At 45.9% G+C, this 12,997-nt stretch overlaps 1 protein-coding gene across 1 annotated transcript in view; it reads left to right on the forward strand.

Moving 5' to 3' along the window:
• The window catches only part of LOC309526189 (uncharacterized protein), a 48,966-nt gene that overhangs the window by 25,586 nt on the left and 10,383 nt on the right, over window positions 1–12,997 (forward strand). Inside the window, exons 13-18 of the mRNA XM_082212104.1 lie at window positions 1,805–1,837; window positions 4,440–4,945; window positions 8,151–8,696; window positions 9,602–9,697; window positions 10,492–10,722; window positions 12,500–12,522. Of these exons, the coding sequence (XP_082068230.1) occupies window positions 1,805–1,837; window positions 4,440–4,945; window positions 8,151–8,696; window positions 9,602–9,697; window positions 10,492–10,722; window positions 12,500–12,522 (1,435 nt within the window). The remainder of the gene's footprint in view (window positions 1–1,804; window positions 1,838–4,439; window positions 4,946–8,150; window positions 8,697–9,601; window positions 9,698–10,491; window positions 10,723–12,499; window positions 12,523–12,997) is intronic.

The raw sequence follows: 12,997 nt of genomic DNA on the forward strand, positions 1-12,997 counted from the left end.
TACAGCTTCTGGGTCATGTGGCCAGCATGACTAAGCCACTTCTGGCAAACCAGAGCAGCGCATGGAAACACCATTTACCTTCCTACCAGAGTGGTACCTATTTATCTACTTGCACTTTGATGTGCTTTCGAACTGCTAGGTTGGCAGGAGCAGGGACCGAGCAACGGGAGCTCACCCCGTTGTGGGGATTCGAACCGCCGACCTTCTGATCTGCAAGCCCTAGGCTCTGTGGTTTAACCCGCATCCCGTCACCCACCACAAGCAGTGGGCACTGCTAAAGAACAGCCCATCCTCCCAACGGCAGCAAACATCTCTAGAATACAGCAAATGCACCTCATCCACTCTGCATGGAGGCCTGACTTTATTTTCCAACCGAAAAGGGGACTTCTCAAATCACTTAGCCTGAATTCCGCCTGATCTTTTATTTCCCTTCCCTCCCTCTCCCCTTTTATGAAGATTACCCACTCTGAGATCCCACAGCTAATTCTCCCCTAGCCTCCTCGCTGGCCCAAGTAGGACCAATTCAGCCAGCTAGCCCTGGGGATTATCTAATTGCTTATTTCCCCTAAATTGATCTCTGAATTTTGAATTTTATTGTTATTCATGTTTTTATATTGTATTTTATACTGCTTTTACAATTGAGTGTTTTCAATTTGTTGTTAGCCGCCCTGAGCCCGGTGTTTGACCTGGGAAGGGTGGGGTATAAATAAAAAAATATTATTATTATTATTTATTATTAGCCCCTTTGCTTATGAGCTGGAGGCTCTGTCCTTTCCCAAGGCCTCATCCAGGCTTTGGATCTGCACAGGTGCTGAGACATAATCTCGCACTTTTCCCAAGTAAGTCTCACATTTCCCAAGCACAAATCTCAGGTGGTGCGATGAGTCAGTGTGTCCGGCTGTTAACCAGAAGGTGGGTGGTTTGAGCCCACCCAGGGATGGCTGTAGGCAGGATTCCTGCATTTTAGGGGGTTGGACTAGATGATTTCTTGAGGTCCCTTCCAAATCTACACTTCTGTGAGTCTGTTGGTAGCTGGGCACTGGAACCCTGTCGCCTCTTTTGGGTTTTCTGCCCCCTCTTTTATTATGACCTTGTAAAAGAGTGACTGGTGTTGAGGCCTCTAGGCCTGGGTTGCCTGAATCTGAAGGCTCCTCATGGATGCTGGAGATTGGGGGGGGGCTTTCTAGGTGAAGGGCCTGCTCTCTGAGAAAATGTGATGTAAAGGTCCGTATAGTTAAAGCTATGGTTTTCCCAGTTGTGATGTATGGAAGTGAGAGCTGGACCATAAAGAAGGCTGATCGCTGAAGAATTGATGCTTTTGAATTATGGTGCTGAAGGAGACTCTTGAGAGTCCCATGGACTGCAAGAAGATCAAACCATTCTGAAGGAAATCAGCCCTGAGTGCTCACTGGAAGGACAGATTGTGAAGCTGAGGCTCCAATACTTTGGCCACCTCATGAGAAAAGAAGACTCACTGGAAAAGACCCTGATGTTGGGAAAGATGGAGGGCACAAGAAGAAGGGGACGACAGAGGACGAGATGGTGGGACAGTGTTCTCGAAGCTACCAGCATGAGTTTGACCAAACTGTGGGAGGCAGTGGAAGACAGGAGTGCCTGGCATGCTCTGGTCCATGGGGTCACAAGGAGTCGGACACGACTAAACAACTAAACAATAACAACAACAAAAGGGCTGAACCTTGGCACCAACACATCATCCTTGCCCTCACTTATAGCATGCTGCAATATTGTGGTGGTGTTCCCAGATTTGTTGTGAGGATGACAGTGTTCTTTTTTTCTTCCACAGACACTCTGGGATCTGGATTTCAGCTGCAGCAAGGTATGTTATTTTGGGGTCTGATGGTGGCCCATATTTCCAGAGGAGATGAGCTCCGCCTCTCAAAAGACGAGGCCGCTGGACAAAGTGGGGCTCTGTTCCCAAAATGTGCTCCCTATCTGCCTTCGCAGGCTTTTCACTGTTCAGAAGAACCTATATATTTTAACTAGGGTGTGGCACAATTGCCCCACATCACTGTGGGAAAGAGAAGTTCCAAGGATCTATGCTTCACAAGCGTTTTTGCACAGTTCATTCCAATGGGTTTCCTTTGAATCTCTTAACTCATTGGAGGCCTTTAAATTCATTTACCAGTGTGGTGTAGTGGTTAAGAGCGGTAGTCTCATAATCTGGGGACCCGGGTTCGTGTCTCCGCTCCTCCACATGCAGCTGCTGGGTGACCTTGGGCCAGTCATACTTCTTTGAAGTCTCTCAGCCCCACTCACCTCACAGAGTGTTTGTTGTGGGGGAGGAAGGGAAAGGAGAATGTTAGCCGCTTTGAGACTCCTTAAAGGGAGTGAAAGGCGGGATATCAAATCCAAACTCTTCTTCTTCTTCTTCTACCAATCTACACAGGTTGAGCATAGGTTCACTGCTTAAATTCTCCAGCAGCCAAATCTGCGTCAGACCTCCAGGAAGAGACAGCAATGCTGTAAATTTGCACAGTCCAAATTCAGGTCTTTCTGTCTCTCACTCAAGCTCCAGGTTTTCTTCATGCCCAGACATTGGCATGACATTATCATGCGCAGGGGAAACATTCCCCCTCTCGTGGTCTTCCAGGTATTCCATAATCATTTAGCCTCGTCTCTAAGAAAAACCATGAATGCAGCCGCTTTGCCAGGACTATGAAAGCAGTCTCTCCAGCAACACTTCTGGCTGCATTAACCCTCCCCTGCCCACACCCCCAGTCTCCCAAAATGGGGGATGAATGAATTTTATTATTTCGGTCACAGACCAGTTCCAGCCCACACACAATATCAAGGAAGTCATAAAACATGATAGGGATACATTTGAATTTACAATTAGGCATAACAGGGACGCAGGTGGCGCTGTGGGTTAAACCACAGAGCCTAGGACTTGCCGATCAGAAGGTCGGTGGTTCGAATCCCTGCGACGGGGTGAGTTCCCGTTGCTTGGTCCCTGCTCCTGCCAAGCTTGCAGTTCGAAAGCACGCCAGTGCAAGTAGATAAATAGGTACCGCTCCGGTGGGAAGGTAAAACGGCGTTTCCATGCACTGCTCTGGTTTGCCAGAAGCGCCTTAGTCATGCTGGCTACATGACCCGGAAGCTGTACGCCGGCTCCCTCGGCCAATAAAGCAAGATGAGCGCCACAACCCCAGAGTCAACCATGACTGGACCTAATAGTCAGGGGTCCCTTTACCTTGTAACAGGGACAATACAGATATAGCAACCATTAAAAAATATATAAATTAAAACTAAGTCACTAGCATACAGTGGTACCTCGGGTTACATACGCTTCAGGTTACATATGCTTCAGGTTACAGACTCCGCTAACCCAGAAATAGTACCTCAGGTTTAGAACTTTACCTCAGGATGAGAACAGAAATCGTGCTCCGGCGGCAGCAGGAGGCCCCATTAGCTAAAGTGGTGCTTCAGGTTAAGAACAGTTTCAGGTTAAGAACAGACCTCTGGAATGAATTAAGTACCTAGCTTGGCCTAGGGCTGGGCACCAACAAAAGGGTTATACCAACAGCTGGAAAAGGTGCAGAAAAGGAAGCATCAAGACTTGCTCCCTCCAGAACTGGATTTTGGCAATAAAATGCCCAAGCCCAGCCACATAACCTGGGAGCTAGACACCCAAACAGGAGCTTTCGGAGATTCAAACTGGCCACTTCACTTGGGGGGAGTGTCAAGAGAGGCTAAGTAATCCACCATCCACCATTTTCATAAGTGGGAAAACACAGAAATAGCTCTGTTGTGTTTTTGTGTGCCTCAAACGGCAGGTTAGAAAGTATTTTACATGAACAATTGAAACCTGGGTCATGCTCACAAGGAGGATATCTTTCGTTGCCAGTTTTTCCTGAGGTTTCAAGCGAGGTCTTTGCTGGAACGTTGGCTGAAAAGATTGAGCTACGAATCAGGGACTCCCTGCTTTGAATCTCCCCTTTGCCACCTACTCACCGATTGGCCTTAGGCAAGCTGTTCTATGTCACCCTCAGTCCTCCTATCTGAAAAATGGGGATAATAATACGGATTTGCCTTAAGGGTCTTTGTAAGGTTTATAACTACAGTGGTACCTCAGGTTACAGACGCTTCAGGTTACAAACTCCACTAACCCAGAAATAGTACCTCGGGTTAAGAACTTTGCTTCAGGATGAGAACAGAAATTGTGTGGCAGCAGCGAAGGCCCCATTAGCTAAAGTGGTACCTCAAGTTAAGAACAGTTTCAGGTTAAGAACGGACCTCCAGTACGAATTAAGTTCTTAACCAAAGGTACCACTGTAGATAGCACATATGAAGTGCTTTGAAGAACTAATAAGCTGAGTGTAAATGCTTAGAAGCCCTGTTGATTTGGGAGGAAATGCCGTTCCTGTCACATGTCGAGACATAGGCCTGTCTCTCTTCCCTTTCCTCATCTGCTTCCACAGAAAACGTAACTCTGGATCCAGACACAGCCCATCCCCACCTCATCCTGTCTGAGGATCGTAAGAGAGTGAGATTCGGCGACGAGGAACAAGACCTGCCCAACAATTGCGAGAGATTCGACAAGCATCCCTATGTCCTGGGAGGCGAGGGGTTCACAGGCGGAAGACATTTCTGGGAGGTCGTTGTGGGGAGTGAGGTGGGCTGGGCTGTGGGGGTGGCCAGGAAGTCTGTGAAGAGGAAGGGTCAGATCACGTTTGGTCCTGAGGAAGGGGTCTGGGGTCTGGGGAAGTGGGCAGGAGAATACAAGGCCTCCTCCCACGCTACTATGACCCTGCGCAAGGAGCCTGGGAGGATCCGAGTGGCCCTGAACTGTGAAGGGGGACGGGTGTCCTTTTATGATGCAGATAGGGCGGCCCTCCTCTACACATTCTCAGCAGCCCCCTTCTCAGGAGAGACCCTCCTGCCCTTGTTTTGGGTGCCCCGTAAAGCCCACCTGACCCTCTCTGACTAAGGGAGGACAGCACAGACAGAAGACGTACATCAAAACAGGTTTATTATTATTATTATTTTGCTTGCTTGCTTAGCTCCTGCACTACTCGTGTAGTGAGTAGGGAGGGCCAACAGGTTGGTGTCCTAACTGACACAAGAGTCGCCCAATCGTTACCGTCCATGTCACCGGCCTGAAAATGGGAAGGTGTATCATGATTGACACAAGTACCAGCCAATTGCTCATCTGCAAATCTGGCTTCTCCTTGGAAAGAACATTCATCTCTCGAGGCAGCTCCTGAAATGCAAAAACTAAAAAGCCAGTCTTCTTTCATTCTGTTCAGAGTCACTGAGGTGGTTTTCTACATCAGTGTCCCCTCTGGAAATAAAGAGCCTGCTAAATTAAAGTTCTAGTGAGAGGACAGAGCAAATTCTAGGGGATGGTGAGACATTTCCATTTATACAAATATGGCCCCTAGTATAACTGGAAGTTAAGGATTAGGCAGTTCCATCTATAGATTTCTAAGGAGCACTTTTGCTTTTATATGTATCAGCAGACATTGGGGTGTATTTCATGTGGTTGAGATGTTTAATTTTATTAAAGGTTTTGCTTCCTATTGCTCATGTTTCATTTCAGACTTAGAAAAACAGCATATACTGCACACACCCGTTCCTCGAAGGAACCCCATGATCACAGGGAGATAAATAGAGATGGGATATAAAATAAATAAATATGCATCACTGTCAGGGGAGGGGATTCCACAAATTTTGATGATATCCAATGTAACAGAGTAGCTTACATCTAAGAAGCTAAATAACTTCTAGGTGATTGATAGCTTTTTTGTAAAGACTATACAGTGTCCAGAATATTCAGAAGAACTTTGCTTTAATAATAATAATAATAATAATAATAATAATTTATTATTTATACCCTGCCCATCTGGCTGGGCTTCCCCAGCTACTCTGGGCAGCTTCCAAAAAAATTTTTTATTAAAATACTGTACTACATCAAACATTAAAAGCCTCCCTAAACAGGGCTGCCTTCAGATGTCTTCTAAAAGTCTGGTAGTTGTTGTTCTCTTTGACATCTGGTTTGAGGGCGTTCCACAGGGCGGACACCACCACCGAGAAGGCCCTCTGCCTGGTTCCCTGTAACTTGGCTTCTCGCAGTGAGGGAACCGCCAGAAGGCCCTCAGAGCTGGACCTCAGTGTCCGGGCAAAACGATGGAGGTGGAGACGCTCCTTTAGGTATACTGGACCGAGGCCGTTTAGGGCTTTGGCCACCTCATGAGAAGAGAAGACTCCCTGGAAAAGACCCTGATGTTGGGAAAGATGGAGGGCACAAGGAGAAGGGGACGACAGAGGATGAAATGGTTAGACAGCTATGAACACGAGTTTGACCAAACTGCGGGAGGCAGTGGAAGACAGGAGTGCCTGGCGTGCTCTGGTCCATGGGGTCACAAAGAGTTGGACACGACTAAACAACAGTGCCCAATTTGCACACCGATTCAGGAGTCAGCAAAGTTTTTCAGCAGGGGGCCGGTCCACTGTCCTTCAGACCTTGTGGGGGGCCGGACTATATTTTGAAAAAAATATATGAACGGATTCCTATGCCCCACAAATAACCCAGAGATACACTTAAAATAAAACCACACATTCTACTCATGTAAAAACATGCTGATTCCTGGACCGTCCGTGGGCCGGATTTAGAAGGCAATTGGGCCGGATCCGGCCCCCGGGCCTTAGTTTGCCTACCCATGCACTGATTGGTGGGCCAGCAGCGCTGCTCACAAGAGGTCTTTGTGTGCTCATTCTCTGCAAAGAAGCCAAGGGCGCTGGCCATAGGTTACTTCCAGTCACCTGCTGCTGAGCATTCATTCTGTTTTGTTTCCTGGGTGGGGTAAGCTTTGTCAGCTACCTGCAGAGTGTTTGTCTTGGTTTGTTTGCGGGGAGGTCAGATGACAGTTGCCTGAAGCAAGCGCTGTTTTCCCCTTTGCCTTCCTTAATCGCAGGAAGTCAGTTCTGGAGGATTTGTTCCAGGAGATCTCCAGATCTTGTGAAACCTATTGACACCAGACAGGTGCCTTCGCTGAATATGCTTAAGATATATTTGTTTAGCCATTCCTACAGAGCTATACCGCCTGGCTTTCAGTTTGAACTTAGCCTGATCTTTTATTCCCCTTCCTTCCCTCCTTCTCTCCTTTTTATGAAGATTACCCACTCTGGGATCCCACAGCTAATTCTCCCCTGGTCTCCTTGCTGGCCCAAATAGGACTCATTTAGCCAGCTAACCCTGGTGATCATCTAATGTTTATTGGATGGATCCCCCCCCAAATTGATTTTTGTATTCTGAATTTATTGTTATTCCCGTTTTATACTGTATTTAATGCTGTTTTTTGTTGCAACAATTAAGTGTTTTAAATTTGTTGTTAGCTGCCCTGAGCCTGGTTTTCTGAACCAGGAAGGGCGGGGTATAAATAATAATAATAATTATTATTATTATTATTATTATTGTTATTATTATTATTATTATTATTATTATTATTATTATTATTATTATGCTATCTTGACTTATTATTGTTAAATGTTTTCAACTATCATTTTTTATTTAATTTAATATTTGGTTTAATATTTCTTGCAAACCACTTAGATGTTTTCGCTACAGTCAGGTGGTACTCAAATCCTAACCCTGAATCGCAAGGTGTTCAGGATCCATGTTGCATGCAGTAAAGGTAAAGGGACTCCTGACCATTAGGTCCAGTCGTGACCGACTCTGGGGTTGTGGCGCTCATCTCACTTTACTGGCCGAGGGAGCCGGCGTACAGCTTCCGGGTCATGTGGCCAGCATGACTAAGCCGCTTCTGGCGAACCAGAGCAGAGCACGGAAATGCCGTTTACCTTCCCGCCAGAGGAAGGTACTTGCACTTTGACGTGCTTTCGAACTGCTAGGTTGGCAGGAGCAGGGACTGAGCAACGGGAGCTCACCCCGTCATGGGGATTTGAACCGCTGACCTTCTGATCGGCAAGTCCTAGGCTCTGTGGTTTAACCCACAACGCCACCCGCGTCCCTGTTGCATGCAGTAGTTGCATTTAAACTAAATATTATTTCATTGCATTTTAATATTGTCTCTTGTTCTGGGATTGTGTGGAACAGGTTGCAAATAATGAGGAACAGGTTGCAAATAAAATTGACAAAGAAATAACATGCGGAATTAGAGCCTTTGTAGTTGCTGGATGGGAGACAATATCCTCTCACAAGAGTTATTCCTTCCTTCTCTAGTCCACTGCTATCCTGCTGTTCTCTTAACAGGTCCCACAAGCTACATCCTTTAGCGACGGGGTTTCGAGGGTCTCTGCCCACCATGGCCTCAGCTCAGACATCCGCTTACATAGTCGAGGAAGCCAGGTGTCCCCTCTGCAAAGAGTATTTCACAGACCCCGTGAGCGTCGACTGCGGCCACAGCTTCTGTTGGGGTTGCATCAAGGAGCACGCGGTGAACTGGAATGTCCTGTGGACCTTGAGGTGCCCCGTCTGTAGCGCCATCCTCCAGAAAGGGAAGTTCCGGGCAAACTGGCAGCTGGCAAATATCGTGGAAAGGATTAAACTCCTGCCACTGAATCTGGGGAAGAGGGAGCTGTGCGAGAGCCACAGTGAAAAGCTCAGCCTGTTCTGCAAAGAGGATGAGAAATTGGTGTGTGAGCTTTGTCAAGAATCTGAAGAACATTGGACACACACACTGCTTCCGCCGGAGGAGTCTGTCCAAGGGTACAAGGTGGGAAATAACTTGATAATGGCATCCTTTTCGTTTTCTTGGGAATGCCAAATATAGCTCATGCTGATTCTTGTTAACTTTTGCTGGAAAATAAATCCCAAGCTACCGGTACTCTTGCAGGTTTTGCTGTGATCAGATAGTCTGATTACAGGCATGGTCCTGTAGGGAGTGTCATTTTAGGGGGTGAAACTTAATTTTTGCAAAAACTTTCAGTGAGTGGTCTTAAAATTATGTTTTTGGGTGTGTGCTATTATCTTTGTGATTGGATGACATTTAGTCTATGTTTGTTGAAGCAGTACATAAACTGCTTCAGAAAACCACAGATTTCTAATTTTGCCTTCTGAAAATGTCAGGTAATGCTATGCCATGCTACACATATATTACTTAACCAAGAGAAACCAAATTATATTAATTTAACAAAAATAACTTTTGAATCCCCAAGTTATGTTAAAACTTTTTAACACCCCTCATTCTTAGAATTTGAAAGTTGAAAAATTCAAGATGCCCTAAATTGGCTTATGCTTTAAGTCTTTTAAGTGATATTTTTGATTTGACAATATACAGCGAAGAATTGACCAAAATGGAATTCCTCATTCCTCTGGACACATCTTTTTCATTGATTTTCTTTTTTTTTTCAAATTGATCACTAATTGAAACAAATTAAATTAAATTAAAACAAATTTAATATTTAATCTAAACAAATTAAACATTTCTCCTTGTGATTCTCCTTGGTGCTGCATCATATTCCCAGTTAATCCTAGTCTAACTCCAAACATTACAAATAACCTTACATTATAATATACTTGCTTTTTTAAAAAAACAACACCTTAATTTATTTTCAGACAACAATCCATCCATCAATTCCTGCACATATATTAAATTAACATTTCCTCGTTTCTTTTCAGGATCGTCTCTACAGCTGCCTGGAGACTCTGAAGAAAGAGAGGGAGAAAGTTCTGTCATACAAAGCAGACACAAAAAGAGAAAGCAAAGTCTTGCTCGTAAGTGTTGCTCCTATTGAGAAGTGAAGGGCTGCTAGCACTGTCTAACACCTGTACAGTCGTACCTTCGAAGTCAAACAGAATCAGTTCCAGAAGTCCGTTCAACTTCCAAAACATTCAGAAACCAAAGCACGGCTTCCGATTGGCTTTAGGAAGCTCCTGGCAGCCAATCGGAAGCCGCATTGGACGTTTGCCTTCATAATAAAAAGTTCGAAAACTGGAACAATCATTTCCGGTTTTCAATTGCTTGGGAGCTGATAAAGTTCAGCAACTAAGCCGTTCGAGATCCAAGGTACGACTGTATTATGGGGTGAGGAGCTGGCGTGGGCCTGAGGTGGGGCAGCTGGGGTGATCTCCCTGAGCGCATTTGGGGGGGGGCGCTGTTGGGATACTGCCAGGGAGACAGAGGCAATCAGGCAGGCCTCCATCGTTGTCTCTGGACGATCTCCCAGTCTCCCGTTGGAACAGCATCAGTCAATTAGCGACACGAGCCTCAGACACATTCCAGGACTCATGCACGCCCTTTTCGTAGAGTTTCCACAACGGAAGATTCACCCAGAAGAGCATATTTGCAGCTTTATTCAACATTGGTCAGAACAAAGGAAAAACATGACTATTTGCATCCGTGTCGAGGAAAAACAGCCAGAAACAAAAGCTATATACAAAACGGAAACTCCCTGTGAGCAGGAAGTACGCAGGCTTGTGACACACAACAGCCTGTTCCCTTTTTAAGGAGGAACGGAAATATCCTAACAGGCGCTTCCTTTTCTTCTCCTCCTGCCTGCTTATTTCAGAAGCAAACGAAAGCGAAGAGGAAAAAGACGTTGCTTGAGTTCAGGCAGCTGCGCCAGTTCCTGGAGGAGCAAGAGAAGCTCATGCTGGCCCAGTTGAAACAAGCAGAGATGGAGATCAGGTGGAAGAGGGACGAGCGCATGGCCCAGCTGTCCGGCGAACTCTTTGCCCTTGAGTGCATCCTCCGGGAGGTGGAGAAGAAGCGCCAGCAGACAGCTGGCGAACTCCTGCAGGTAAAATGGCAGAAGGAGCAGCCTGGACTGTTCTCCAGTCAGCGCGAGGTTGGCTCCAATGCAATTGTGCGGCTCCTTCACCCACACAAGAAACGAAGGGGCGCGGTTTAGGAAAGTCAGAGGCACTACCTGTTATGTACTGAAGTTCTCACCCTGGGCCAGCAGGGGGATACTGTAGATAGTTATGCAAATAGGGGATCGAAAGTGGCGTTCAGTGATTGGATGGTTTTAGAAAGTTGTTACAGTTACATTGTACTGGAGCTCTATATAAGCAGGCTGACTGAACCCTTCAGTTCAGTTCTGTCCTGTGAATAAAGAAGAGCTGTTTGAAGAATCGCTGTGTCGTGTGATATGTTCACCCACAACTTAACACTGGTGACGAAGGTGGGATCGATGGACATCAGAGCACAGCCAGATGCAGCCACCCTCTGAGCGGAGCTGAATCACTGAGCTGAAACACCGAGCGAAATCACTAAACGTCACTTTCAATCCCCTATTTGCATAACTATCTACAGTATCCCCCTGCTGGCCCAGGGTGAGAACTTTAGTACATAACACCACCAAATTTCAAGGAGACAGTCCAGACATAATTTGTAATAATTTGTTCTTTATTTTCTGCCTATCTGGATTGCTCTAGCCACTCGGGGTGGCTTCCAACAAATTATAAAACCACAGTAAACCACAGCAGCCATTAAAAACTTCCCTATACAGTCATACCTCATGTCGCGTCCGCTTCAGGTTACATGTTTTCTTGTTACAGGTAGGTAGCCGTGTTGGTCTGCCATAGTCAAAATAAAAAAATTCCTTCCAGTAGCACCTTAAAGACCAACTAAGTTAGTTCTTGGTATGAGCTTTCGTGTGCATGCACACTTCTTCAGATACACTGAAACTGAAACAGAAGTTGCCAAATCCTTCTAAATAGTGAAAAGGTGGGGAGGGGTATTACTCAGAAGGGTGGTGGGAATGGGTGATTGGCAGATAGCTGAGATGAGCCTGTTGAGATCACCCAATCTCCCATTCCCACCACCCTTCTGAGTAATACCCCTCCCCACCTTCTCACTATATAGAAGGATCTGGCAACTTCTGTTTCAGTGTATCTGAAGAAGTGTGCATGCACACGAAAGCTCATACCAAGAACTAACTTAGTTGGTCTTTAAGGTGCTACTGGAAGGAATTTTTTAATGTTTTCTTGTTGTTATGATTATTATTATTAATTTATTATTTATACCCCGCCCATCTAGCTGAGTTTCCCCAGCCACTCTGGGCGGCTCCCAATTGAATGTTAAAAACAATACAGCATTAAATATTAAAAACTTCCCTAAACAGGGCTGCCTTCAGATGTCTTTAAAAGATAGGATAGGTGCTTATATCCTTCACATCTGAAGGGAGGGCGTTCCACAGGGAGGGCGCCACTACCGAGAAGGCCCTCTGTCTGCTTCCCTGTAACCTCGCTTCTCGCAGTGAGGGAACCGCCAGAAAGCCCTCGGCGCTGGACCTCAGTGTCCGGGCTGAACGATGGGGGTGGAGACGCTCCTTCAGGTATACTGGGCCAAAGCCATGTATGTACCGCTTTTATTTTTACTTTTATGTATTTATTTATACCCCGCCATTTTCTCTGATGGGACTCAATGTGGCTTACCGCTTTTGAGTGGGCTGGGCTTGGTAAGTCTTGCCAGCTTGTTCCCAGAGGGCACCAGTCTCAATGCTGAAAGGGTCATTGTAATGTGGGTTGCTGCAAACACTGAATTCTGCCTTGCCTCTCTCTTTTCCCCTGCAGGATATTAAAAGCTTCTTGCAGCGGTAAGTGGCTTAACTTGCACCACCAACCATCACATTCCTCTGTGTGTGTGTGCACGCGCGTGTGTGTGACACACTCTTGCTCTCTTTCTTCTTGGCTGTGGGTAGCAGCTGAATAGTTTTGAGCATGCCGGTGTCACATGGAGCTGCTATTTTGCCCTCACATGTCTTATTTGGGGGGGTCCGACTGCGCTATTTTATTTTGTGTATTTCTTTTTAAAACTGTTGATTTCATCTGTGTTTTGACCGTTTTATTATTTTAATTAGGGTGTTTACTTCTTTCTGTAAGCCTGCTGATTTTATTGGCATTTTCCTGTGAATGTTTTATGTTATGTAAACTGTTTAGAGCAGGAGTCAGCAACTTTTCAGCCATGGGCATGTCCCTCAGACCTTGTGGGGGGGGCCGGACTATATTTGGGGGGGGGGATGCACGAATTCCTATGCCCCACAAATAACCCAGAGATGCATTTTAAATAAA

The sequence above is a fragment of the Podarcis vaucheri genome (assembly GCF_965113315.1).
Source record: "Podarcis vaucheri genome assembly, chromosome: 2".
Taxonomy (NCBI): Eukaryota; Metazoa; Chordata; class Lepidosauria; order Squamata; family Lacertidae; genus Podarcis; species Podarcis vaucheri.